This window comes from Macaca nemestrina, chromosome 4 (genome assembly GCF_043159975.1).
Source record: "Macaca nemestrina isolate mMacNem1 chromosome 4, mMacNem.hap1, whole genome shotgun sequence".
NCBI lineage: Eukaryota > Metazoa > Chordata > Mammalia > Primates > Cercopithecidae > Macaca > Macaca nemestrina.
In genome coordinates, this window is record NC_092128.1 from 150592794 (window position 1) to 150620287 (window position 27494).

The 27494-nt window shown below is 55.1% G+C and overlaps 2 protein-coding genes across 2 annotated transcripts in view; both read left to right on the top strand.

Moving 5' to 3' along the window:
• The first annotated feature begins 6942 nt into the window (after positions 1 to 6942).
• Positions 6943 to 10120, top strand: LINC02983 (long intergenic non-protein coding RNA 2983). Its single transcript, XM_024797801.2, is given in 3 exon segments — positions 6943 to 9289; positions 9291 to 9477; positions 9480 to 10120. Coding segments are annotated over 3 exon segments (738 nt in total). The 5' UTR covers positions 6943 to 8953; the 3' UTR covers positions 9695 to 10120.
• A 4784-nt stretch (positions 10121 to 14904) lies between these two features.
• LOC105497371 (trinucleotide repeat containing 18) overlaps positions 14905 to 27494 on the top strand; it is a 124623-nt gene continuing 112033 nt past the window's right edge. Inside the window, 2 exon segments of the mRNA XM_071095381.1 lie at positions 14905 to 15409; positions 15750 to 16179. Coding sequence (XP_070951482.1) covers positions 15993 to 16179 — 187 coding nt within the window. The 5' untranslated portion in view covers positions 14905 to 15409; positions 15750 to 15992.

Consider the following 27494-nt stretch of genomic DNA (forward strand, 5'->3'; position numbering starts at 1 on the left):
GAGCGAGACTCTTTTTTTTTTTTTTTTTTTGAGACGGAGTCTTGCTCTGTCGCCCAGGCTGGAGTGCAGTGGCCGGATCTCAGCTCACTGCAAGCTCCGCCTCCTGGGTTTACGCCGTTCTCCTGCCTCAGCCTCCCGAGTAGCTGGGACTACAGGCGCCCGCCACCTCGCCTGGCTAGTTTTTTGTATTTTTAGTAGAGACGGGGTTTCACCGTGTTAGCCAGGATGGTCTCAATCTCCTGACCTTGTGATCCGCCCGTCTTGGCCTCCCAAAGTGCTGGGATTACGGGCTTGAGCCACCGCGCCCGGCTTTTTTTTTTTTTTTTTTTTTTTTGAGACTCTTGTCTCTACAAAGAAACTTAAAATATGAAGAAATAAAAAAAGAGGAGAAGGTCATGAAGACACAGCCATAGAGGGAAGGTGGCTTTGTGACAGTAGAGACGGTGACATTGTGGCGATGCAACTGGGAGCCACCAGAAAGCACAGAGGCCCAGAACAGTGTCACCATCAGAGTCCCCAAGAAGGACCCAAGCCTGCTGACACCTTCATTATGGACTTCCGGCCTCCTAAACTGTGAGAGAAAAACATTTCTCTTGCTTAAAGCCATGCAGTTTGTGGTCCTCAGTCATAGCAGCCACCAGAAACCAATACAGTTGGCCTCGGTCCTGTCCTGGTCAGGAAACATTGGGTCAAACCAGGCATGGTGGCACACACCTGTGGTCCCAAGGCTGGTGGATCACATTGACCAGCCTGGACAATATAGTCAGAACCCTTCTCTATAAAGTTTAAAAAAAATGAGCTACTCGGGAGTCAGAGGTGAGAGGATGCTTGAGGTCGGGAGTTCAAGACCAGCCTGGGCAACATAATGAGAACCCATCTCTACAAAAGTAAAAAAAAAAAAAAAAAAAAAAAATATATATATATATATATATATAGCCAGGTGTGGTGGTGTGCACCTGTGGTCCCAGTTACTTGGGAGGCTGAGGCTGGAGGATTGCTTGAGCCCAGGAAGTTAAGGCTGCAGTGAGCCGAGATCACACCACTGCACTCCAGCCTGGGTGACAGAGCAAGACCCTGTCTCTTAATAGAAAAAGACAGGCTGGGTGGGATGGCTCACATCTGTAATCCCAGCACTTTGGGGGGCTGAGATGGGAGGATTGCTTGAGGCCAAGAGTTCAAGACCAGCCTGGGCAGCATAGCAAAACCCCATCTCTTTAAAGTAAATACATAAAAATTAAAGAGACTGGACATGGTGGCTCATGCTAATCCCAGGACTTTGAGAGGCCAATGCAGGAGGACTGCTTGAGCCCAGGAGTTTGAGACCAGCCTGGGCAACACAGTGAGAAGTTAGGGCTACAAAACAGGGTCTACAAAAATAAAAATAAAAAAATTAGCCAGGCGTGGTAGCATGTGCCTGTAGTCCTAGCTACTTGGGAGGCTGAGGCCAGCCTGGGCTACATAGTGAGATCCTGTCTCTAAAATCATAATAATGGTAATAAAATTAAACCGGAGCATAACTAGCATTAGTGAGGATGTGGAGAAACTGGAACCCTGCTGCACTGCTGCTGGGAGTATAAAATGGTGCAGCTGCGGCCGGGCGCAGTGGCTCAAGCCTGTAATCCCAGCACTTTGGGAGGCCGAGACGGGTGGATCACGAGGTCAGGAGATCGAGACCATCCTGGCTAACACGGTGAAACCCCATCTCTATTAAAAAAATACAAAAAACTAGCTGGGCGTGGTGGCGGGCGCCTGTAGTCCCAGCTACTTGGGAGGCTGAGGCAGGAGAATGGTGTGAACCCGGGAGGCGGAGCTTGCAGTGAGCTGAGATCCGGTCACTGCACTCCAGCCTGGGCGACAGAGCGAGACTCCGTCTCAAAAAAAAAAAAAAAAAAAAAGGTGCAGCTGCTTTTAAAAAAGTCTGGTAGTTTCTCAAAAAACTAAACACAGAATGAAAGCAAGGTCTTGAACAGATATTGGCACACCCATGTTCACAGCAGCACTCTTCACAACAGCCAAAAGGTGGAAATGACCCAGATGTCCATGGACAGTTGAATGGATAAACAAAATGTGGTCTGTCCATAAGATGGAATATTATTCAGCCCTGAAAAGGAAGGAAATTCTGCCACCTGCTATGACGTGGATAAACCCTGAGGACATTATGCTGAGTGAATAAGTCAGACTAAAGGACAGATATTGTATGATTCCACTTATATGAGCTTCCTAGGATCATTAAATTCATAGAGACAGAAAGTACAATAGCCAGGGGCTGGGAGAGGGGAATCAGGAGTGTTTCAAGGGGACAGGGTTTCAGTTTGGGAAGATAGAAAACAGCTCTGGAGATGGATGGTGGTGATGGCTGCACAACAGTGCGAATGTGCTTGATGCCACTGAACTGTGCACTTAAAAAGGGTTAAGATTGTGGCCGGGCGCAGTGGCACACACCTGTAATCCCAGCACTTTTGGGAGGCTGAGGTGGGTGGATCACCTGAGGTCAGGAGTTTCAGACCAGCCTGGCCAACATGACAAAATCCCGTCTCTACTGAAAATACAAAAAATTAGCCGGGCGTGGTGGCGGGTGCCTGTAATCCCAGCTACTCAGGAGGCTGAGGCAGGAGAATCGCTCGAACCCGGGAAGTGGAGGTTGCAGTGAGCTGAGATCATACCACTGAAGACTCCATCTAATAAAAAAGTCGGGGGGCCGGGCACGGTGGCTCACGCCTGTAATCCCAGCACTTTGGGAGGCCAAGGTGGGTGGATCACGAGGTCAGGAGATCGAGACCATCCTGGCTAACACAGTGAAACCCCGTCTCTAGTAAAAATACAAAAAAATTAGCCAGGCGTGGTGGTGGATGCCTGTAGTCCCAGCTACTCAGGAGGCTGAGGCAGGAGAATGGCGTGAACCCAGGAGGCGGAGCTTGCAGTGAGCAGACATTGTGCTACTGCACTCCAGCCTGGGTGACAGAGCAAGACTCCACCTCAAAAAAAAAAAAAAAAAAGGTGGGGGTGGATTAAGATGGGTAAATGTGATGTGCATTTTACCACAATTTTAAAAGAAGTGCCAAAGTTAGCAACTCAGGAGATGTGGCTTTGCAAGTATGGCCAGCATTGTCTAAACTCACCAATACCTGGTTTTTCTCCCCTTCCTGGGCACAGCAAAACTCTCCAGCACCCCTCAGCTAAGTGTGATCATGTGGGCTGTGAGCACCAGGGACATGGGAGTCTGTGCATGCCCCATGGTGACCTCACATGCAGGTGGACAACTCGTGAACTCTAAGTGGCTCAGGCTGTCCAGACACCACAAGGAGGTCAGTGGCCTGGGAGCAGCACCTGGGCTGTGTTGACAATATGAAGAGGAGAATATGTTTTTCTGTGTTGCATCAAGCCATTGAGATGTAGGGGATATTTCTCACTGCAGCATAACCTGGCCTATTCTGACTGATAGACCAGCTTCCCTGGAACAACAGCAGATCTGGCACCCTGGAGACAGCTGGTTGGAACTGCCAGGAGCTACAAGGGTCAATGGTTCTCACTTGACCCTTGTAGGCTCTTAGATTTGGGATGGTGTCTGAGTCTCTTTGAGCTGCCATAGTGAGGTGTCACTAACTGGTGGTTTAAACAACAGAAATGTATTCTCTTACCGTTCTAGAGGCTTGAAGTCCAAGATCAAGTCTCTAGTCCAAGGTGGCAGGTGTTGGCAGAGCGTGAGGGGTCTGTCCCAGGCCTCTCTGGTGTGTCCACCCCCCTCCACATCTTTCTACATTATCTTCCCTCCATAGCTGTTTGACTCCAAATATCTTCCTTTTATTGGTGACAGGATCTTGCTCTATTGCTCAGGCTGAAGTGCAGTGGCATGATCACAGCTCACTGCAGCCTCGACTTCCTGGGCTCAAGCCATCTTCCCACCTCAGCCTCCCAAGCTGCTGGGACTACAGTCATGTGCCACTATGCCTGGTTAATTGAAAAAAAAAAAAAAATTTGTAGAGGCAGGGTCTTGCCCAGTCTGGCCTCAAACTCCTGGGCTTAAGCAATTCTCCTGCCTCAGCCTCCCAAATTGCTGGGATTACAGGCATGAGCCACTGCACCCAAATGTCCTCTTTTTATAAGGACATCAGTCATGTTGAATTAGGGCCCACTGGACTCCAGTATGACCTGATCTTAATTACATCTGCAATGACCCTCTCTCCAAATAAGGTCACATTTCAAGGTATTAGGGGTTAGGAATCAAATATATGAATTTGTGGGGGACTCTCTTCAATCTACAACAGATAGCCCCACAGAGGAGGATCTGTGGCAATCGGGCCAGGAGAGGAGGGCAGGGGCAGGGGCAGGTAGGGGACGACCAGACACCTCCAGCAGATGGAACTAAGTGAGCAGGTCTTTCTGGCAGGAACAGCTCTAGAATATTCTTGTTTTGTTTTTTTGGAACAGAGTCTTGCTCTGTTGCCCAGGCTGTAGTACAATGACATGATCTCAGCTCACTGCAGCCTCCGCCTCTCGAGTTCAAGCAATTATCCTGCCTCAGCCTCCTGAGTAGCTGGGACTACAGACACCCACCACCAAGCCCAGTTAATTCTTGTATTTTTAGTAGAGACGTGGTTTCACCATGTTGGCCAGGCTGGTCTCGAACTCTCAACCTCAGGTGATCCACCTGCCTTGGCCTCTTAAGTGCTGGGATTACTGACGTGAGCCACCACGCCTGGCTTAGAAGGTTCTTTAGAGAGTCTCCATGGCCATAGAAACTGGGTGTGTGTGTGCCTGTCTGTGTGTGTGTGTGATAGGATTCCTACCTCCTGCCCCTCTCTGGGGTGAAGGCAGACCAATACATGAAGAGAGAGTGTAGGGCAGCCGGGAGGGGCCTGTCAGGCTTGATCTCTGTAGGTTTGTTTTTGACTCAATGCTGGCTCTAGAAATGGATTGACATTGGGGTGGGTGTGGGATGGAGGCTGAAAGGAGAGGGAAGCTTTCAAAGCTGTAGCCATGGGAAATGTTTTTATTTTCTGCTTGAAAGAAAATGCCAAAGAAGGATAAAAAGGAAAAAAAGGGGGGGGAGGGGAGAGGTGATGAGAGAGACTGTGTGTGTGTGTGTGTGTGTGTGTGAGAGAGAGAGAGAGAGAGAGAGAGAGAGAGAGAGAGAGAAAGCCGGGATGCCTTTTTGTATGAGAGACTTCTAGATTGGGAAATGAAGCTCGGCCAGGCGTGGTGGCTCACACCTGTGAGTGGCTTCCAGCACTTTGAGAGGCCGAGGAGGGAGGATTGCTTGAAGCCAGGAGTTCGAGACCAGCCTGCGCAACATCATTAGACCTCCCCTCCCCGCATCTCTATAAAACATTAAAAAAAAAAAAAAAAAGGCCGGGCGCGGTGGCTCAAGCCTGTAATCCCAGCACTTTGGGAGGCCGAGATGGGTGGATCACGAGGTCAGGAGATCGAGACCATCCTGGCTAACACGGTGAAACCTCATCTCTACTAAAAATACAAAAAAATTAGCCGGGCAAGGTGGCAGGCGCCTGTAGTCCCAGCTACTCGGGAGGCTGAGGCAGGAGAATGGCGTGAACCCGGGAAGCAGAGCTTGCAGTGAGCCGAGATAGTGCCACTGCACTCCAGCCTGGGTGACAGAGCAAGACTCCGTCTCAAAAAAAAAAAAAAAAAAGCTACCTGGCGTGGTGGCATACATCTGTAGTCCCAGCTACTTGGGAGGCTGAGGCAGGAGAATTTTTTGAGCTGGAAAGGCTGAGGCTGCAGCGAGCTGTGGTTGCACTGCTGCACTACAGCCTGGGCGACAGAGCAAGTCCCTGTCTCAAAAAGAAAAAAAGAAGAGACCCCAAGGGAGGCCAAGCTTGGTGGTTTGGGTCTGTAATCCCCGCACTTTGGGAGGCTGAGGTGGGAGGATTGCTTGAAGCCAGGACTTCAAGACCAGCTGGGGTAACATAGCGAGACCCCATCTCTCCAAAAAAAAAAAAAAAAAAAAAGATGATCCCAAGGGACAGGGGATATGGATTCTCCAGGTTTGCCCTGAACCTCAGTCTTCGCTAGGTTCTGTGGAATTACACAGGAGCTCCTGCTCTCCAGCCACGGCTCTCCTGATCTCCAAGGTGACCCCTGGGTTACTTTGACCTCATCCCCCTACTGCGCCCCAGGCCAAACCAGGGTCTCATACTGCTCCTCTGACCTTCACTGCCCCCCTTCTTCCCCATGCCAGGCCAGGGAAGGAGACAGCCTCTACCAAGTGGCAGGGAGGACTGATGGTTAGCACAGTACATGGGTGGCGGAGTGTGTCACGTGTCATGGGAGTGGCCATGCCTCTACCTTTTTTTTTTTTTTGAGACAGAGTTTTGCTCTTTTTGCCCAGGCTGGAGTGCAATGGCGCGATCTCGGCTCACCGCAACCTCTGCCTCCTGGGTTCAAGCGATTCTCCTGCCTCGGCCTCCTGAGTAGCTGGGATTACAGGCATGTGCCACCACCCTGGCTAATTTTGTATTTTTAGTAGAGACGGGGTTTCTCCATGTTGGTCAGGCTGGTCTTGAACTCCCGACCTCAGGTGATCCACCTGCCTCGGCCTCCCAAAGTGCTGGGATTACAAGCATGAGCGACCGCGCCCAGCCGCCTCTACCTTCTCTAAGTGAGTCTCAGCCAGGCTGGGGCTCCCAGGGGCACAGGGCTTCCACACTGGGGTCCCCAGCAAGCTGCCTGGTTTAGTTCAGGGTGCCTGCTACTTCCTAGCTGCATGGGCTTGTCACGTCTCCTTTCTGCCCTCAACTTTCTCATCTGTTAAATGGGTATGCCGGTGCCCCAATCATAGGGTTGTCAAAGCCTGCCTGAAGCAGGGCTCAGAGCGCACCACGAGGAATTCAGACAGGAAAAGAGGAAACTGGGAAGGCTCTGCGTGGGAAGGGGGTGGGACAGCCTGGATTTGGGACGCAAGGCGTGTGCTAAGGAGGTGGAGCTAGGAGAGGTGGGGCGTGCAGAGGTGCCTCTGAGGGCCAGGCTGGCAGTGGAATTTGCTGCAGAACTCTCAGCTTGCACAGGCCTGCCTGGGAGGGGATCAGAGGCCTAAACAAAGCGGGGAGCCGGCAGGGAGGGGGTAAGGGAAGGAACCTCTAAGAGAAGGAACAGTCCTCTCCCGGGGCACCCACTCCCCACCTAGGTGCAGCGCCTCTCCCCAAACACACGTGCTGCCAAGCCCTTCATCAGTCACCCTGGCACTGACATCCATAAATCCCATTAGTCACACCGCCACAAACACATCCAGTCCCAGGCAGACAAAGACACGGGGCCCCAAAGCGGCTGTGTCTGTCCCCAGTGGCGCTTTCCCCATGCCTAGAACTGTGCGGACACCGCAGGCGCTTCGTGCAATTGTTGAACCGACAGCAAGCAGCACTCCTCGCAATTACAAACGCCTCCTGATCGCGTAACTACAGGCCCCCGGATAACCACAGTTGTTCCTTTCCCCCATTCCAAGTCTCTCCCATCCCCTCTGGGTACACACGTACTGCTGTAATCACCCACGAATGCCCTTGGCCATTCCCTCTTCTGCGTCTCTCTGGAGGGGGTAGGGCTGACACTGCGCCCCCCTCCCCCAAGCCAGTGCTCGGACGGGTCAGGCAGAAAAACCATCCCCCAAGGTCACCAAAGCTCTTCAGCAGGCGCCCCCGGGAGCTGATTTATTGGCGGCTTATTTGGAGAAATGCTATCGCTCTTAGATTCCGGAGGGGGGAAAAAACACGCTCGCGGTGGACTTTAACCTTGGGCTGAAACCACAGCGCTTTGTTTTCAGAGGTGCTTCCTAGGGCGCCGCGGCGGGGCTGGGGCCTAGCGGGGGAAGCTCGGCCGGAATGTGGCCCAGCAGCCTCTCCACTCCCAGGCTGCGCTCCCGCCTGCCCTGGCAAGCGCTCAAATTCCTCTGGGCCCGGCCGGAAGCCCTCGGTCCCTCCAAAAGTGCTTCTAGAAATTCTAGGAAGGAGCCGAAGCTCCTTGGATGAGGGCGTCCTTGGAGCGAGGTTTCCAAACCCTCCCATCCCAAGCCCCCGGCATGTGCCACCGCCGTTCGCAGTCGTGTTACTGGCATGGTGAGGTTTTCGGGAGGCACCCAGGAAGGGCTGAATGCTTCGGTTTCCGCGCACCTTAAGTCCGGAGCAAAACCCCGCTGGAGGTAGTTGGCTCCGATCGCGTGCATGGTTTGCTTGGCTGATGTAAGACACCAGCGCGAAGGCCTGTTCCCGCCCCTCTGGCAGAGATAAATTAAGCGTTATTATTGCAAATGCACCCTCTCTGGATCTGCTCCCCACGACTGTTCCGTGTGTCAAAACCGCCGCTTCCACCAGGCAGCCACAAGGGCGAGACCAATTACCGCTTTCCCCATGGTTGTGCCAAAGCACGCAGCCAACGAGGGCTCCAAGCCGGGACTCCGGTTGAGAAAAACCTGGGGCATCCGGCAGCACCGACGGTGGGAACCAGATGAGCCCCCGCCTCCGTACATGGTGCCCACAGTCACCCCCCCGCCTTGGTCCTCCTATGCCAAAAAAAAAAAAAAAAAAAAAAAAAAGGCTCATCATGCGCCCGCAGAGGGCTCTGAGGAGACACGGGATGAAGGCAGGGTCCGCGGAGAAGTGGCAAGCTAAATTCTGAGAAGCCGCTTCGACCCTGACCCTGGCGTCACCCCTCCGTAGTGCAGGTGGCACCGGAGTTGGGCTCGAGTGGACAGCTGCACGCCCATCCTAGTCTCACCGAGCCTTTCTAAGAGGAATGCCAGGCCCGGGCGCCCCTACCCCAAGGCGGTGATCCTGTGAAGCTCGGGCCACCTTAGGGTCCAGCGCCCTCAGGGATGGATGGTGCTGGCACCGAGGGACGAGGCCGTTCCCTCTCTTTGGTGAACGGAGAAGCTCTTGGCGTGGTTCCTGCGCAGTCTTGGGGTCCCCAGGCCGTGATGGGGTGAGCAGGGCGTGCGGTGTGGCCTGGGATGCGAGACCAGTCTGGAGCACCCCCGCGTGAGCGACAGGAAGGAGGGCCCGCCCGGAGATTTATGGCCGCAGCCGGCCCCCTGCGCACCGAGCGCGTCTCCGTCCTTTCCCAGCCAAACAGTGGAGTGGAGGACCCGACCCTGGCTGGAGGAAGAGGCCAGGGCCGGAGGCGGGGCCGAGAGGAGCTGGAATCCATCGGGGCTGGGCCTGGCGCTGCAGTCCCAATTCTGCCCGCCTTGCGCCCTGGTCTCGGTGGGGTGTGGGGCGATGGCGCCGCGTCCCTGGTCTTCCAGGCAGGTTCGGGCAGCTCCCGGCTGGGTTGGCCCAGCCGCGACTTGGCGCTGTATCTTGGCGCTGTATCGCGGCTGGGTCTGTCGCAGCGAGGGGACGGCGAACGTGGCTTTCCCGGGCACAGCCTCTCCGGGTTTTAGCCGCGCCCGCCAGACACGGGACCTGCGGAAACCGGAGCTTAAGACACCCAGCCACATGGCCTCTGAGCGGGCAGTAGAAGCCGGCAATCCCTCAGGGGGTGCCCTTCACCGAGATGCCAGCGGAGAATGGGGGCTTCGGTCCCTGCCTGGAAAGGCGGTTGGGGAGATGGGTGAAGTGGCTCGGGTGGCCGCGCCAAGGAAAGGATGCTGGCTTTTTCTTCCCCCGCTGGGGGAAGGATAAGGGGAGAACGTGTCCAAGCGGCCAGCAACATCAGAATTTGGGAAGAACCGGGTTCAACGCCGAATTGAGGGAGGCCGTCTGATCGCAGGAGCTGCACCAGTCGGGGCTGAGCCTGCGCCAACAAAAGCGCGACAGGGGTGACGGCCGGGCTCAAGGTTGGCCTGTCCTTTGGTTTTAAAACAAAGAGGCAGAATTTTGTCAGTCGGGACGCGTCCAGGGAGCAGAGGCCGGAGCCGGTAGCCTAGGAACACAGGAAAGGCCTCGGCTCCGGTGGCCCAGACTGGCTGCGGAGAAGCACGGTGGGCCGGGCCTCAGCTAGCCAGGGCAGATTCTCCCGCAACTGCGGTGGTTTGGGGCTACAAGGAAGACCCACCCCGCTCCCCCGAGTCGATTTTTCACCCAGTCAGTAAAACACACACACACACCCACACACACACACCCACCCACCCCAACTGCGACCACAGGGTTTTTGGCCACCTATCCCGCTGGGTAAACAAAAGTGTGAGGGGGCGGGGAGGGGGAAGGGGAAGGGACGGAATGGGGGTGGGGCGCGTAAGATGGCGGCTGGACCTGGTGGCCTATGGCCTGTGCCCTATGGCCGTGGCACCCAGGCCTGGTTTTTACATTTAAATGTGGCCCACCATACTGGGGAGGGCGTTTCCCTGGACCCTGAACCCTTGTTAGGGATGTCCTAGAGGCTCCCCTTTACGAATGGAGGCACCTGGGCTGCACCCACTACTTCGCTTGGGATCTGTCCTCCGCCCCAAGATGGCTCCCAGTCGCTGTTTACTCAGCGACTGCGGGGACACCAGGGCGCGGGGCTGGGGAGCAGGCGGAGATCAGGGCGCGTATAGATTGGCCTGGGCAGGCGGCCTCTCCGCGTAGCCCGCCCGCGCCCCCACGCACTTGGCATCCCTGGAAAACCAGCGTGGGCAGGATGCATCCTGGCCGCCCCCACCACCACCGCGTCCCCAGGCCCTGCGCCCTGGCCGGGCTCCGGTGGCTGCAGGGCCGCGCAAATGTGGAATGGGTGCCGGGGGCGGGTATGGAAGGGGCCCGCGCGAGGGGGCTGGGCGCACAAAGCCCAGGCACCACGGCCCTAATGAAATACCGGCTGGGTTCGTCACGCTGCCGAGGCGCACACTTGAAAAATGCAAACGCCATTGGCAAATCCAGGGCAAACAGGCAGAATTTTTATTAGCAACTAAATGATTTATGGCACACGTACCCCGCCGTCACAATTACGGCGTCTCGGAGCATCCAGGGGGTGAAAACATTAAACATTTATAAAAATGGGCCTTTGTTTTTTTCTACTCCGCAACCCTTTGTTTTCCCCACCCCAACTCTCTCAAGATATACATATTTTTTCCTTGAGCTATATTAAAATAAAGAAAAACATTCCCCAAATCCAGGGCGGGGTAATGCGGTGGAGAATTAGGGTCTGGGCTTGTAATATTGGTGGGCAAAGAGAGTGGAGAGGAAGCGATGGGGCCTCGGGCGTGGGAGGGCTTAACTAGGAACACACAAGACCTCTGCGTAAGGCTCAAGGGCGCTCTGCGCCCCCACACACGGCCCCCTTCCCCCGCCTGGGCTTCCAGCAGCCCCGCGCAGCTCGACTGCGTTTATTCGATTCCTGCAGTCCCCTCCTCCCCTAAGGCACACAGACACAATACCTCCTTTCTCTAACCCCCCTCTCCTCTCCGTCTTTGCTCCTGCCCGTCCCGGGGATGCACCGGGCGCCTCTCGCCGCCCCGAATGCCGAGGCCGCCACTGAGACCCGCACGGCCAGCTCCAAACGCGGACACCGTGGCTTGTTCCCCTCGGCTCCGGCTATTTTCGTTCCTTTCTTTCCTTTTCACTCCTCCCTCCTCCCCAGCGGAGCTACAGCTTCCAAAAGAGGGCAGCCTAGAAACCAACGCAGGAAGCTCCAGGAAGGGCAACTTGAAACTGCCCTCAAGAGGCTGAACTTTTTTCCTCAAATTTATCCTGGAATTAAATTAGACACCCCCCAGTTCGTTCTCGAAGCCTCCCCCCACCTTTTTTTTTTCTAAAAGTGGAGAAAAGAAAATAGAACGAATGGGCACTAACGCGCTCATTTTCCCCCCTCCCGAAAAGTTGCCTTAAAAATTGATTTAAAAAAACAGAACGGGCAATGCGAAAACGCTGAGTCCGCAGCGCGGGGCGAAAGAGCGGGCTCCTCGTTTTAATTAAAATCTTATCACCGCAGTTGCTCTTCGAGGCAGGATTGGAAGGATTTCTGCCCCTCCAAGCTTCCTTTCCAGGGTACGTAATGCCTAGCCGGGCTCGGGGGCCTGCAGGGCTGCAGAGAGGGTGCGGGGGCCCCCAGGACAGTTTTGCTGGCGTGGTCCGCACTCCCTGCGCCCCCGGTCAGGTAGGTCGGCCGCGGGCAGCTCACGGCTACTCAACCCAGAAAGGATTTTGCTGAAAGAGCAAAATAAAAGTACAAAGTCTGGGGGATTGGGGCTCCCTTCCCCCTACGGCCGCCGTGGCCAGCCAAGCACTTTTTGGGCTTGGCGGCTACTTCCTCTGAGCTCAACAGATTTTTTTTTTCCCGGTCTCGCCCTCCCTGGAGGGGGCGCGGCGGATGGAAGGCGAGAGAGGCCCCCAGCCAAGAGGTTTTTAATATTACACTTTAATAGGTTTCAGAAGGCTCCGTGGAGAAATGCTAATAGGCTGAAATGTCAGAATCAAGAGGGATTCAGTTCGCGCTCAGCCGATCTAATCCTTTTTTCTGCTCTGATTTTTTTGTGGGGGGGGGGGAGGAGAGGGGAGCGCCCACGCAAAGAGGGACTTTGGGGAGGGGCGCGCTGTGCGAAGCGCCGCAGCCCCGGCCTGGGCCGAGCGGGGGGCGCGCCCCGATCCGCGTTTCTATAGGAACCCCTTTTAGAAGATTAGAGACTCACCCGCTGCCCGCCGCCGCGGCCTCTCCAAAATATTAATCAGTAACCATCTGACACCGCGTTTCAGGGAGGGACCCGCAGGCCAGTGCTAGGAAAACGGCCTTCTCGCCTGCCCATCCCACCCGACCGCGCTGCTGGGGGAGAGGGAATGAATCGCTGCTTTGTTTTAAAAGGAAGAAAAAAAACAAGGGAAAAAGCAGCCCTTGTCTGTTGCGGCGTCTCCACCGCGCGTACTAGAAGCGCACCCCAGGGGAGGTCGGGGCCCGGGGCCCGGGGCGCGGGGTGCAGCCCGCCGGGCCCCAGGCCCTCCCCGGCTCGCTTGGCTTGTCACCTCCTCCTGCGAGCAGGAAGCTGACAGGCGGCCCATTAAACCGCGCCTTGCAAAGCCCTGGATTGCGGCGACAACCATCTTCCTCTATTTTGATCACTCAGCCCAGACGCTGGGGGAGGGGGGAAGGAAAAGGGAGGAGAAGGAGAAAGGAGGGAGGGGGGGGTCCGAGCTGGTGGAGGGGGAGGGCTGCCTAGAAACGGCCCGGAAAAATTCTCACCACCAGTTTTGATCATTCAGCCCCGCCGAGGGGAGCCTGGAAACTGCTGGAGCCCCTAGGTCCGTAATTGGTTTTATAGGAATGGCTGTGGGCCAAGGTGTTTACATGCGCGTGATTGGCGGCGCGCGCGGCCAATGCACGGCGGCCGGGGGCCGGGCTAGGGGGGGCGGGCGCCCGGGAACAATGCGTGTTTCTTTGCCGGAGAGTGCTCCCCTCCCCCAACCCCCTCCAACCTCCCCCCCGCTGCCTTTTTTTTTTTTTTTTTTTTTTTTTTTTTTTTTAGATCCAGCGAGAGGAACTTGAAAGGGGGGTTGTGTAATGTACCTTTTCCAATCCCGGGCTGTATATGGAGATTTGGGATTCTTTAAACCGGCGCTACCTGGATTTTATTAAAAAGCGGGGAGCTCGGCGGGAGGAAAGCTGGCTTTTCCGGGGGCTGCGGGAGCCGGGCCGCGGGAGGGCGGAGGAGTTGGCGCGCCGAGCGCTCGGCCCGGGGAGCGGTTTTCTACCAAAAAAAGGAAAGGCGGGCAAAAAGTGTGAGGCGGCTGCGGGTGGCGGAGGGGAGCGGCGGCCGCGGGATGGCAGGCAGCACGGGCGCCTAGCTGCGCCGGGAGCCGGGGCCGCCACCGGAGTCGTTGTCGCCGGAGCCCGGAGCCGTGAACCCAGCCGCGCCAGGTACGCCGCCGGTCAGCCTGCCGGCCCCCGGCCGGGCGCGATGGTCTTCAAACTTCTCCAGCTCGACCCCCAACCACGCCTGCCCCTCGGGGTGCGCGGGGGGGATCCCCGCTACTGTCTGGCTCCCGATTACAGAATCGGGGACCAGGGCCGGCTGGGAGGGGGCGCCCTGGGAGGGGTGGGGGTGGGCTGCTGCGCCCCGGGCGCCCACGGGAGCCCCCAGCCCCGCTCCGGCCCGCCTGGCCCGGCCGAGGGGCGGCGGTTCCTCTCTTGGTTCCCAGCAGGCGGCGGGGGAGCCTGGGACGCCGAGACGTTTTCGATTATAGGCTGTTTTTAATTAAAAGCCGGAATTCAGCCATTTTAACTCCATTTAAGAGGGGGAGAAAAGTAGGGAGAACGCAGCGGAGCCCGCAGATGGCCGATGCAGCTTGTTTGCCAGTGCGAGGGTGTTCCTGGGGGCTTCACCCCGACTTCCCCGAACTGGGGCGCCTGGTCATACTGCGAGGCACTGGCTTTTAAAAAGCTACCCAAAGAATCTCTTACCAAAAAAAAAAAAAAAAAAAAAATCACGGGAAGCTCATCGCCTCCTTAAGACATGTATCCTCGGATGTGGCGATCTTAGATTTTTCCAAAGTAAACGCGGATCTGGTAACCAGAGCCTGATGGGAGAGAGCGAGGGAGGGAGGGAGGGGGTGTTTGTAACCAAAACCGAGTTAAAATAGGCACCCTTAGCAAAGTTGGGGAGGGAGGCTGGAGAGGAAGGCCGGCGGGTTTGGCCAGGGGTTTTGCAGCCGAGGGGGTCTCCTGCTCGGGGGGCTGGGCGCGGAGTGCAGGGCGCCGGGCGGGCACCCGGGAGCCGGTGGTTTTGGCGTGATCGGCGGCTCTAAGAGCGCCCAGGCCTCCTAGAATCAGGAATGTGAGCTGCTGCAGACAGACAGATCGAGGGAAGGGTGGGCTCCAAGAACCCCTCCGATCCCCAAGAGAATCCGCAAACGACAAATCTTTTAAACAAACAGCTTTAAACTGGAACTACAGGGGGATTTACCCAACGGTGGGGGAGGCGCCCCTTGGCCGGCCCGCGCTGCAAAGGTTTTCTTTGTAGGTTATTTTGGGGGGTGGGTGTGTGGGGGGGAAGCTAGGAGTAGAAGCGAGATCCTTGATCCCTTTCCTTCTCCTCTTGACATCCCCCAAATCCCCCACGCCAGGCCACGTCCTCGGGCTGCAGGATCTCAGGCCAGGGCGTTGGAAAATGAAACCAAAGCTTGTTTTGTAGGATTCTTTCCAGTCCTTAGGCGAGAATGCCACGTCTCGGGTCCTCGGACTCGAGCTCTGGGACTCATAGTGCCCCCGGGGGGAGAAAGGGGGGGGGACCACGAGCCTCTTTAAAAATAATAAACCCGCTTTGGACCCTCCCTCCTCCCACCCCCAGAAAAACACCATTCCGTCGGCGGTTCAAGGCGAGCTCAGGAAAAACCAAACTCGGAAAAGGGAGGCGAGGTCTCCAAAAGGTTAAATATTAAACTTTGCGGATCAGATAGTGCCAGAGTGTTTTGGGAGACACTTCGGACCTCTTGTGGCAAGGCTTCACGGTTTTAAACCCCGGAGCATTTGACGCCCAGGAATAAAATACACTTAAGAGGTTTGTATTTACGCTGTCCGGGCGCAGCCGAGGAGCCCTGCCCGGTTTCGGGAGGACCTGGCAGCCGCCGAGGCAGAGTCTGGGCTGGGGCGCAGCGCGCCACCGCCGCCGGTCACTTTTCCGAGCCAGGTCCCGGGAGCCTGAAGCCGCCGGCGGAAGGAGTATGGATTTTACTTTTCACTGAAAAGGGGCTACTCCTGATTTCATTTCTGGCCACTTGGTCGGCACCCCCCGATCCTGAAGGGCGAGGCGACTTTCTGAAACTTATTACTTTATTTTTTTTTCCCTTTTTCCTTTCCCCCTTTATATTTCTTCCGCGGCCCGTCTCCTCCCCGCCAAGACGCCGTGTGCGCCGCCTCGCGCAGCTCCGCCTGGCCGCCCGGAGGGGCCCCACCGCCGGCCGCCTGTGCGCCCCGGGCCGCGGGCCCGCCGCCGAGCGCAAGCCCCGCTGGCCGCCGCCATGCACGCCGCGGAGCCCCCGCCGCCCGAGGACTCTGGAACTACGCCGAGGCCGGACTTTTAGGTCCCACTGAGCTAGGCCTGCGGGCCGGGTGGGGGGCTGGCCGCGGCACTCCCGCGGAGGATGGATGGCCGAGACTTCGGGCCCCAGCGGTCCGTGCACGGTCCCCCGCCGCCGCTGCTGTCCGGCTTGGCCATGGACAGCCACCGCGTGGGCGCGGCCACTGCCGGACGCTTGCCCGCCTCGGGCTTGCCCGGCCCGCTGCCGCCTGGGAAGTACATGGCTGGCCTGAATCTCCATCCGCACCCGGGTAAGTGCCCCACGCCCTGCCCATCCCCTGCTGTGTTCCCCGGGAGATCCACTCGGCGGGGTCCTCCTGTGCACTCGCGGCCGGGGCTCGGCGACTCTCCTTCGGCGAGCCACGAGGGTGCGGGCGGACTCAGCCCCCAGGGCGGGGAAACTCCTGGCCCCGGAGCCGAGGCCAGTCCGGCGGCTCCGGCGGTGGAAAAGGCTCGGTTGCCTTTTCCTCACCGTGTTCGGCCCTAGTGAGCCGAAAGCGGGTGCAGTAGCCCGAGCCACCGGGGGCGATTCCAATCCCCGGGGGCCCCGGCGGCACAAGCCTGGGCTGGAGTTTTAAAAATCTGGGCGAGAAAAGAACAAACCGGCCCCCGCACCCCGCGAGACACCCGCTCCCCGAGCTCGATTCTTTTTCTTGGCAAACGCCCCTTTTGGCGCCCGTGGGCCCTCCTGGGTTCTGTTCCCAGCTCCACCACCCGCGCCGAGCCGGGTCCCTGGCAGTTACCTAGCGCCGGGGGATGCGGGAGTACGGTGACCCCAGCCCTGGGACCCTGGCCTCGTGGCGGGCGGGATGCCCCTTTCTTCCCGGGGAGAACGGCGGCCTTGGGAACCAGCACCCCGTTAGGAGGGCGGCGACCCGGGCCCTCGGGGACCCAGTGTTCTCCGGCGCTAAAGAGTGCGGAGGCGCGGCAGGGACGCCGAAATGGGGCCACCACCGTCCCGAACCTAGAGGGAAAGAAGAGAGCGGGTCCGGCAGGGCCCAGGCGGCGGAGGGGAAAACCCTGCTGCGGGAGGAGGTGGCCGAGAAGGTCCCGTGGCCTCCGCCATTTCCCAAGAGGGGCTGCCCAGGCACGGTGGGGACGGTGTCCGGGCAGGCGCTTCGCCGGGGCGGGAGATTATCGCTCTGGTCAGTCCGCGGCCGCTGCAGTCAGCGAGGCGGGAAGGAGCTCGGGGACCTCCAGACCAGCCCGGCCGCCGCCCGAGGACACCCGGTTCCTCCTCCTTGGGCTGCCCTGGCTTTTGCGCTTGGTGTCCCAAGTCTCGACTTAAAAAAAAATCCACCTTCTCTTGGAATTGCAGTTTCGGATTTTGCGATTTCCAGAGTAGCCCCCGATGCCCCCCTCTTCTTTGGGGTCTTGCAGGAGACACCCCCGGCCCAGAGCTGCTGCCTCGGCCTTGCCTCGCCCGCTCGGCGGAACTCGCCGATTTTGCCTCTCTCTTTGATTTTTCTCCTGGAACTTTTCAGGAACTGGAGTCCCGGGGGCTCGGCGGGACAAAAGGGCCTTTGTGAGGCGCCGGGCGGGGGAGGGGCGGGCGCCCGGGGGCCGGGAGCTCGGAGATCCCCGCCGGCCGGGGTGTTAGAACCGGGTCTTGGCCCTCGGACCTGCTTGTGCCCCTCCGGAGCTGGGGGCGCATTCCGCCCGGGGTCTGCGACCCGGGCAAGGGGTTGTTCCCGAGTGGTGTGTTGTGGCGAGGGAGGGGCGCGGGGGACCCCCGAGTAAGAAATTGGGGGGCAGCCCTAGGGTACAGAGGCCATCTGAACTGTCCCCTTCTGCGCTCCCCACAAGTCCACCGTGATGTGTGTGTGCATGTGCTTTTTGGGTCATTTGGTCCAGCCCGGAGTGGTGGCAGGGGGGCCCCCCCAAGCCTGGCAATCGGTGCCCGTGTCTCTCTGACTGGCAGGGCCTGCGCTTGGCTTTTTCGAGGCTGGGAACGGGCGTCGCGCACTCCCCGCCTGCGATCTGGCTCCGGCCTGGCAAGGCAAAGTGCCCTAATGCGAAGCGGTGAAAACAGCTACTACTCATGCATGAGTGCACCGTGCCAGGGCCGCGCCTAATCTGACGCAGCAGTCAGACGGCCTAGTGCCCATTTGCTGGATGGTGAGGCTGAGGTGGAGGGAAGGCCAAGCCTCGGAAGCCCAGCGGGAGGTAGCCTCGGAGCTCTGCCTCTGCGCACCTTCTGCGCTCACTGGGAGCTGCCTGACTTCTACACGCCGAGGCTGAGGTCGGGGAGGAAACAGCAGGAGGACTGCTGCCGCCCCCTGAACCCCGTGCTCACCCGGGAGGGAAAGGGGGGGCCGGTGCTGCTTCTGGCTGCCCCCCTCCCCAACTTCGAGTGGCCGCACGGAGACCTCGGACCCCAGGCCAACGCCCAGAGCCAAGCCCGTGCTAATCCCATTAGCCACGAGGTGGGAGCAGCTCCCATTCACTCTCTGCTTGGGGCTGGGCCGGATTACACATTCCTCAGCCCAGCACACCCTCCCCCTCCCGGGTTTTCTTTGTGGGGTGCAGGTGCTAAATTTTCCCTTCTGACGCACCTCCCTCTCTTCCTTGACTGTCGGCACCTTAGGTCTTGCCAGCTTTATCAGTCCCATCTTTATTTGTTTATTTTTGTACCGGGAAGTCCTGAGTGGTTGAGCCACTTGCTTGGGGTCACACAGCTAGGGAGAGGCACGTTACCGTTGGGCTCTGGGGACGTGGATGAGCGCTGCCAGGGCTTATAAAGCCCCTCCTAGGCCGAGGGAGGTTCCCTGGAGAGAGCTCAGAGCTGGAGGGGCCCTTGGAGAAAGATCCCCTGGGAGGAATCCCATCCAAGCTAGCATTGACAGCCATCTGCTGGGGTGGGTCCTCTGGAAGAGCTGTTTTCTGCCTTATGGGTCAAGATGGAGGGGTTTGGCCTCTTCTCTGCAGAAGAGGAGGTGATTTTAAGAATGAATGGTGTTTGGGATCAGGAAAGGGTGGTTTTTTAAGTTTCCTATTATCTTGAGCGTTGCTACATTGTGAACAAAATAGTCATAGCCTGATCGGGGAGATGGGCATGTAACTGACAAGCACCTGGGGCTTGGCTCTGTGCTCTGGGCTTGGGAGGCCTGGACTCAGTTGTCCTCACAGGCTGCAATTAAAGAGTTATTAGTAGGATTTTGTACTTGGATGTTTATTCTCCCTGCCCCCGCACCCTAGGCTGGCCCTGGGAGGGTCCATGAACTAGAGGGTGGGACTCAGGGATCTGGGTGGGGAGGCCCTGCACTCTGGCCTGGCCAGCCGTCAACAGGGGGCCATGGACCTTCTCCAGGGTTTGATCAGATCCATCTCTGGAATCCAGTCTGTCAGCCTACTGGGATTGATTTGGAAAGATTCATCAGTGAAGACTGCTGGCAGAGTGATGGAGAGATAAGGACGATTTGCAAGGGGCTTCCTTCTCTGGTTAGAGGCGACAAGGGAGGCCCTGGGAGAGTTCTGGAATCTGGAAGGGCCACTTGGTGGGGAGGAGGCTCTCTCTCTTGGTTCTTCAGCTCCCAACACCGGTGCTTTCCTTCTTTTCTCACTTGCTCATTTACTCAGCAAATAATTTCCAAGTGCTTCCTGCGTGCCAGGCACCGCTCGGGTCCCAGGAATGCGGCAGTGAACCCAACAGAAGTCTCTGCCCTCATTGGAGCTCACGTTATTCAGGGGAGTTGGAGTGAACACACAAATACCAGAAGGAAATTTTTTTTTTTTTTTTTTTTTGAGATAAGGTCTTTGTCTGTTACCCAGGCTGGAATGCAATAGCGTGATCTCAGCTCACTGCAACCTCCACCTCCCAGGCTCAGTCCATCCTCCTACCTCAGCCTCCTGAGTAGCTAGAGTTACAGGCGCGTGCTACCACGCTCTGCTAACTTTTTGTATTTTTTAGTAGAGGTAGGGTCTTGCTGTGTTGCCCACGTTAGTGTTGAACTCCTGAGCTCAAGTAATCCTCCTGCCTTGGCCTCCCAAAGTGCTTGGATTTCAGGTGTGTACCACTGCACCCAGCTGATTTTGTTACTTAAATTTTTTTTTTTAATTTTTAAGAGACAGGGTTTTACTCTGTCACCCAGGCTGGAGTGCAGTGGTGCAATTATAGCTCATTGCAGCCTCAAACTCCTGGTCTCCCTGCCTTGGCCTACCAAAGTGCTGGGATTTCAGGGGTGCACCACTGCACCCAGCTGATTTTGTTACTTTTAAAATTATTTATTTGTTTATTTATTTATTTATTTTGAGACGGAGTCTCGCTCTGTCGCCCAGGCTGGAGTGCAGTGGCCAGATCTCGGCTCACTGCAAGCTCCGCCTCCCGGGTTCATGCCATTCTCCTGCCTCAGCCTCCCGAGTAGCTGGGACTACAGGCGCCCGCCACCTTGCCCGGCTAGTTTTTTGTATTTTTTAGTAGAGACAGGGTTTCACCAGGTTAGCCAGGATGGTCTCGATCTCCTGACCTCCTGATCCGCCCGTCTCGGCCTCCCAAAGTGCTGGGATTACAGGCTTGAGCCACCGCGCCTGGCCATTTTTTTATTTTTAGAGACAGGGTTTTACTCTGTCACCCAGGATGGAGTACAGTGGTGCAATTATAACTCATTGCAGCCTCAAACTCCTGGGCTTCTCCTGCCTTGGCCTCTTGAGTAGCTAGGACTAGGGTATGTACCACCATGCCTGGCTAATTTTAAAATTTTCTGTAGAGACAGGGTCTTGCTGTGTTGTCCGGCGGGTCTCAAACTCCTGGGCTCAAGAGATTCTCCTGCCTCAGCCTCCCGAGTAGCTGGTACTAAAGTCCAGCGCCAGGTTGGAGTGCAGTGGTGCAGTCTTGGTTCATTGCAATCTCTGCCCTCCTGGGTTCAAGTGATTCTCCCTCCTCAGCCTCCTGAGTAGCTGGGATTACAGGTGTGTGCTGCGACACCCAGCTAATTTTTTTTATTTTCAGTAGAGACAGGGTTTCACTGTTGGCCAGGCTGGTCTCAAACTCCTGGCCTCAAGTGATCTGCCTGCCTTGGCCTCCCAAAGTGCTGGGATTACAGGCATGAGCCACGGTGCCTGGCCTAATTTTAAAATTTTCTGTAGAGACAGGTCTCCCTATGTTATCCAGCTGGTCTCAAACTCCTGGGCTTTAGAGATCCTCCTGTCTCAGCCTCCCGAGTAGTGGGGACTATAGTCCAATGCCACTGTGCTTGGTTAAGCAAATGATTTTTTTTTTCTGAGAGGGAGTCTCACTCTGTCGCCCAGGCTGGAGTGCAGTGGCGCGATCTAGGCTTACCACAACCTCCGCCTCCTGGGTTCAAGCGATTCTTCTGCTTCAGCCTCCTCAAGTAGCTGGGATGACAGGCACCCGCCACAATGCCCAGCCAATTTTTTTTGTATTTTTAGTAGAGATGCGGTTTCGCCATCTGGGCCAGGCTGGTCTCAAACTCCTGACCTCAGGTGATCCATCTGCCCAGGCCTCCCAAAGTGCTGGGATTACAGGCGTGAGTGAGCCACCATGCCCAGTTTAACTTCAACTTATTTTTAAGTGAAAGTTTCCCAACAGTGAAGGTTGCCAATTTTCCCTGGACAACCAACTGGAGAAAGGATTCTCATATTGTTTTGTAATCTGATGTTTAAAAATGTAACGCTACACTGTAGAGTCTTATGCAGGCCGGGCTCAGTGGCTCACTCCTGTGATCCCAGCACTTTGGGAGGCTGAGGCAGGCTGATTACCTGAGGTCAGGAGTTTGAGACCAGCCTGACCAACATGGCGAAACCCCGTCTCTACTGAAAATACCAAAAAAATTGGCTGGGCGTGGTGGCGGGTGCCTGTAATCCCAGTGATTCGGGGAGGCTGAAGCAGGATAATCGCTTGAACCCGGGAGGCGAAGGTTGCAGTGAGCCAAGATCACACCACTATACTCCAGTCTGGGAGACAGAGATTCCATCTCAAAAAAAAAAAAAAATAAATAAAAAAAATAAAAATAAATAAAAAAGGAACACAGACCATGCAGAAAACAAAATGGTAAAGGTCTGGTCTGGTCTGGTCTGAGAGGTGAGGGGCTGTATTAGTGCAGCCCCCCCCCACCCAACTGATCTGGAGGGGTGACCTTTTTTCCTGCATGCAAAGGGCAGAAAAGTGTGGTGAAGGTGGACAGAACACAAAAATCAGAACCCGGCATATCTGAGCTGGCAGAATGGCTGTAGCTGGTGGGAGGGAATGTGGGGGAGGTGGGATCCTTCAGGTCCCTGAAGGCCAGTCATGAGGTCTTGGAATTTTAAACTGAGGAATGAGGAGGCAGTGGAGGGTTTAAGTGGAAGGAGTAATTGAAATTGAGGGACGTTTCACAGAACTGGTCTGGACTCTTAAAAAAATGTCAGTGGTGCTACTGCTAAAGGCAATGTGTGGCTCTCGATTGGATCTTGGGATCAGGGAAGAAATTGCTCCAAAGAACATCATTGGGACAATTGAGAAAACTGGAATATGGACTGTAGATTAGCAGATAGTATCAGATCACTGTTAGGTTTTATAAAGTGGATAACTGTGTGTGGTTGTGTAAGAGAATGTCCTTGTTCTTAGGAAATAAGAATACTGAAATATTTACAGGCAAGGGACGTAGAGTCTATAACTTGTCCTTGGAATGGTTCAGGAAAAGAAAAAAATATATATGGGAGACAATGGTACCTCAAGTATTAACATCAAAAAAGATAGTGAGGGGGGCGTGGGGTTCATGCCTGTAATCCCAGCACTTTGGGAGGCTGAAGTGGGTGGATCACCTGAGGTCAGGAGTTCAAGACCAGCCTGGCCAAAGTGGCAAAACCCCATCTCTACTAAAAATACAAAAATTAGCTGGGTGTGGTGGAGGGCACCTGTAATCCCAGCTACTTGGGAGGCTGAGGCAGGAGTATTGCTTGAACCCAGGAGGTTGCAGTGAGCCGAGATCGTTCCACTGCACTCTAGCCTGGGAGATAGGATGAGACTCCATCTCAAAGAAAATGAAAAAATAAGACAGTGAGAGAGCAGCCAGTTGTTGGATCTGGTGAAGGTCATAGGGCAATTCATTGTACTATTTCTTTTTCTTTTTTTTTTTTTTTGAGACAGTCTCACTCTGTTGCCCAGGCTGGGGTGCAGTGGCCGGATCTCAGCTAACTGCAAGCTCCGCCTCCCGGGTTTACGCCATTCTACTGCCTCAGCCTGCCGAGTAGCTGGGACTCGCCCGGCTAGTTTTTTTGTGTGTGTTTTTTAGTAGAGAGGGGGTTTCACCGTGTTAGCCAGGATGGTCTCGATCTCCTGATCTTGTGATCCGCCCGTTTCAGCCTCCCAAAGTGCTGGGATTACAGGCTTGAGCCACCGCACCCGGCCTCGTTGTACTATTTCAAACTTTTCTGAATTGGAAATGATTTCAAAATAAGCATTTAAAAACAACACTAGGGGCTGGGCATGGTGGCTCATGGCTGTAATCCCACCACTTTGGGAGGCCTAGGCGGCTGGATTGCTTGAGGCCAGGAGTAGGAAAGAAGTCTGGGCAACATAGCAAGACCTTGTCTTTACAAAATGTTTAAAAAATTAGTCAGGCATGGTGGCAAATTCCTGTAAGTCCCAGCTACTTGGGAGTCTGAGACGGGAGGATTGCTTGAGCCCCAGAGACTGAGGCTGCGGTGAGTTGTGATTGCACCAATGCACTCCAGCCTGGGCAACAGAGTGAGACCCTGTCTCAAAACAAAAGAAATGAGGCTGGGTTGCTAGCCAGAGATAGTCTGGTAGACGAGGAGAGAAGCAGGAGATAATTAGGAGGTATTGGTGACCAGGGAGGGAGGCTGGAGGTGGCCAGGGTTCTGTGCCCTTTGGAGGTGGGGCAAGTAGGACGGATGGGGAGAGGAGGGAAGGAGGAAGGGGAACTCAATGGCTTGGGTCCCAGCTGCTTGTGGAGGGATGGGGAGGGGCAGATTTGAGGAGAGGCTGGGGATTGGGTATTCTTGTTTTGGATGTGGCTGGCGGGGGCTGCTCTTGGCTCCCCGTCATGAACCAGTCTGTGGTCTGGCCCGACTCCTCCTATCCTGTCATGTACTGTAGCCTTGTCCTCCAACCAGACCCTTGCACCGGCTTTTCAGGCATCCCAGCCCAGCTTTTTAGGGGACAGGCTGGAGCTGTTCTCAGCATAGGTATCGGGCCTCCCCAGGGCCTGCTGGGAGCCCTGGTCAGTGGTCAGTCAGGGCCAGGGTCCTTACCACATCTGCTGCCCGCAGAGGCCTGGCATGTGCCTTGGGAGGAAGTCTAGGCCACTAGGTGGGAGCCACTCAAGTTCCTTGTCACTTCTCCCAGGCCACCAGTGTACTCAGCATTGCCGTGAGGTTTTTTCAGGCGATAAGGAAAGTGGTGGACCCTCAGCCTGGGGGGAAACCTTGACTTCCCACATCCTCACCAACCATTTGACACATTGCTGAGCCTTTTGGGGGTCCCGGGAAGCTCCTTGAAATCGCCAGATAGAACATTGCTCCATCTAGAGGAAGGATGGCCTCCAAGCTGAGGTGTGGGTGTTGTTCCCCCAGTTAAAGAGCATGTGATGACTTTCTTTTTTTTTTTTTTTTTTTTTTTTGAGGCGGAGTCTCGCTCTGTCGCCCAGGCTGGAGTGCAGTGGCGCGATCTCAGCTCACTGCAAGCTCCGCCTCCCGGGTTCCCGCCATTCTCCTGCCTCAGCCTCCCGAGTAGCCGGGACTACAGGCGCCGCCACCACGCCCCGCTAATTTTTTTGTATTTTTAGTGGAGACGGGGTTTCATTGTGTTAGCCAGGATGGTCTCGATCTCCTGACCTCGTGATCCGCCCGTCTCGGCCTCCCAAAGTGCTGGGATTACAGGCTTGAGCCACCGCGCCCGGCCGAGCATGTGATGACTTTCTAAACCTCAATTTTTTCATCTATAAAATGGGTTAATTAGAGTGAATGAATTCATTTGGTGGTTGTGAGGTTTGTTTTTATTTTTTTTGTTTTTATTTTATTTTTTTTGGGACAGTGTCTCGCTCCGTCTGCCAGACTGGAGTACAGTGGTGCAATCTCAGCCCACTGCAACCTCCACCTCCCGTGTTCAAGCGATTCTCCTGCCTCAGTTTCCCGAGTAGCCGAGATTACAGGTGCCTGCCACCACTCCCGGCTAAATTTTGTATTTTTAGTAGAGATGGGGTTTAACCATGTTGGCCAGGCTGGTCTCAAACTTGTGGCCTCAGATGGTCCACCCACCTTGGGCTCCCAAAATGCTGAGATTACAGATATGAGCCACCATGCCTGGCTGAAAATTCATTTCTTTATTTTCTGGAGTTACTGTCTTTTTTTTTTTTTTTTTTTTCATTTGGAATTCCTTAGAATATTTGGCTTCCAGTTTCTCTCTCTCTTTTTTTTAAGAGACTGGGTCTCACTCTGTTGCCCAGGCTGGAGTGCCATGGCATTCTCGTGACTCACTGCAGCCTCAACCTCCTGGGCTCAAATGAGCCTCCCACTTCAATGCCTCCTGAGTAGCTAGGACTACAGGTGCATTCCACCACACCTGGCTAACTGTTACATTTTTTGTAGAGATGGGGTCTCTCGCCATGTTGCCCAGGTTGGTCTTGAACTCCTGAGCTCAAATAATCCTCTTGCCTGGACTATCCTAAGTGCTGAGATTATAGGTGTGAGTTACCTCACCTAGCCAGCCTTCTGGTCCCTTGATACATTTTTTTCATTTGTCATATCTATTGGATGAGCTGCTTTGTTTTCTTGGAGATTTCCTTCCTGAAATTTTCCATCTTCCTTCTCTAGTCTGGTTGGCCCGGTTCTTGGGTATGCTGTAGAGCCATTGTTCTTCAAACTCCCTTTACCTCTCTGCTGTGTGTCTGATTCCCTTGCCTTCCCGTTTCCTGTTTTACTGCCTCCTTTCTGTAGAGCACATCCTGCGGTTACTTTCTGTGAAAGGGTACGAGGAAGGCAACGTTTTTGGGGCCTAGTATGCCTGAAAAATGCTTTTGTTCTACCTTCACACTTGAGTGCTATTTGGGAAATACTTTCCCTTTCCCTCTAGGAATTTTTTTTTTCTTTTTTAATGAAGTCTTGCTCTGTCACCCAGGCTGGAGTGCAATGGCGTAATCTCGGCTCACTGCAAACTCCGCCTCCCGGGTTCAAGCGATTCTCTTGCCTCAGCCTCCTGAGTAGCAGGGATTACAGGTGTGAGTCACTGCATCCGGCCTTCCCTCTAGGATTCTGAAAGAATTGCAACATCACCTTCCATATTCCACTGTTACTTTTCAGGAATATGATGCCATTTTGAGTCCCGATCTTTGTGTATGAACCTCCCGCCACCCCCTTTCTTTCCCTTTCTTTTTTTTTTTTTTTTTTTTGAGATGGAGTCTCACTCTGTAGCCCAACCTGGAGTGCAGTGGCATGATCTCAGCTCATTGCAACCTTTGCCTCCTGGGTTCAAGCGATTCTCTTGCCTCAGCCTCACAAGTAGCAAGTAGCTGGGATTACAGGCATGTACCACCACGCCCAGCTAATTCTGTATTTTTTTTTTAACGGAGATGGAGTTTCACCATGTTGACCAGGCTGGTCTCAAACTCCTGACCTCAAGTGATCCACCTGCCTCGGCCTCCCAAAGTGCTGGAATTACAGGTGTGAGCCACCACGCCCAGCCTTCTTTCTTTTCCCTTCTCTTCTTCTTTTTTTATTATTATTATTTTTTGAGATGGAGTCACACTCTATTGTCCAGACTGGATTGCAGTGGCGAGTTCTCAGCTCACTGCAACCTCCGCTTCCCGGGTTCAAGCGATTTTCATGTCTCAGCCTCCCAAGTAGCTGGGATTATAGTCTTATACCATCACACCTGACTAACTTTTGTATTTTTAGTGAAGATGGGGTTTTACAATGTTGGCCAGGCTGGTTTTGAACTTCTGGCCTCAGGTGATTCACCCACCTCGGTCTCCCAGAGTGCTGAGACTCCAGGCATGAGCCACTCCGCCTGGCTGCAGTTATTCTTATTCTTCACTGTTCTGAAATTTCATGTTGATGTGTTTTGTTACGGGGTCTTTTTGCATTTACTGTCTTGGGTGCCGTATAGACCGTAGCAAACTGTAAACTCAAGTCTTTCAGACTGAAATTTTTTGTATTAGTTTTATTTTTAAATTTCCTTCCCAGTATTTTTGCTCTTCTCTCTAGTATTCTTATTAGTTAGGTATCCTGGGTCTCCTAGGCTAATCATTGAATTTTCTTTTTTTTTTTTTTTTTTTTGAGGCGGAGTCTCGCTCCGTCGCCCAGGCTGGAGTGCAGTGGCGCGATCTCGGCTCACTGCAAGCTCCGCCTCCCGGGTTCCCGCCATTCTCCTGCCTCAGCCTCCCGAGTAGCTGGGACTACAGGCGCCGCCACCACGCCCAGCTAATTTTTTTTGTATTTTTAGTGGAGACGGGGTTTCATTGTGTTAGCCAGGATGGTCTCTATCTCCTGACCTCGTGATCTGCCCGTCTCGGCCTCCCAAAGTGCTGGGATTACAGGCATGAGCCACCACGCCTGGCCGCCTTTTGTATTTTGTATGTCTTGCAGTTTTTTCTTTCTGGGAGATTTT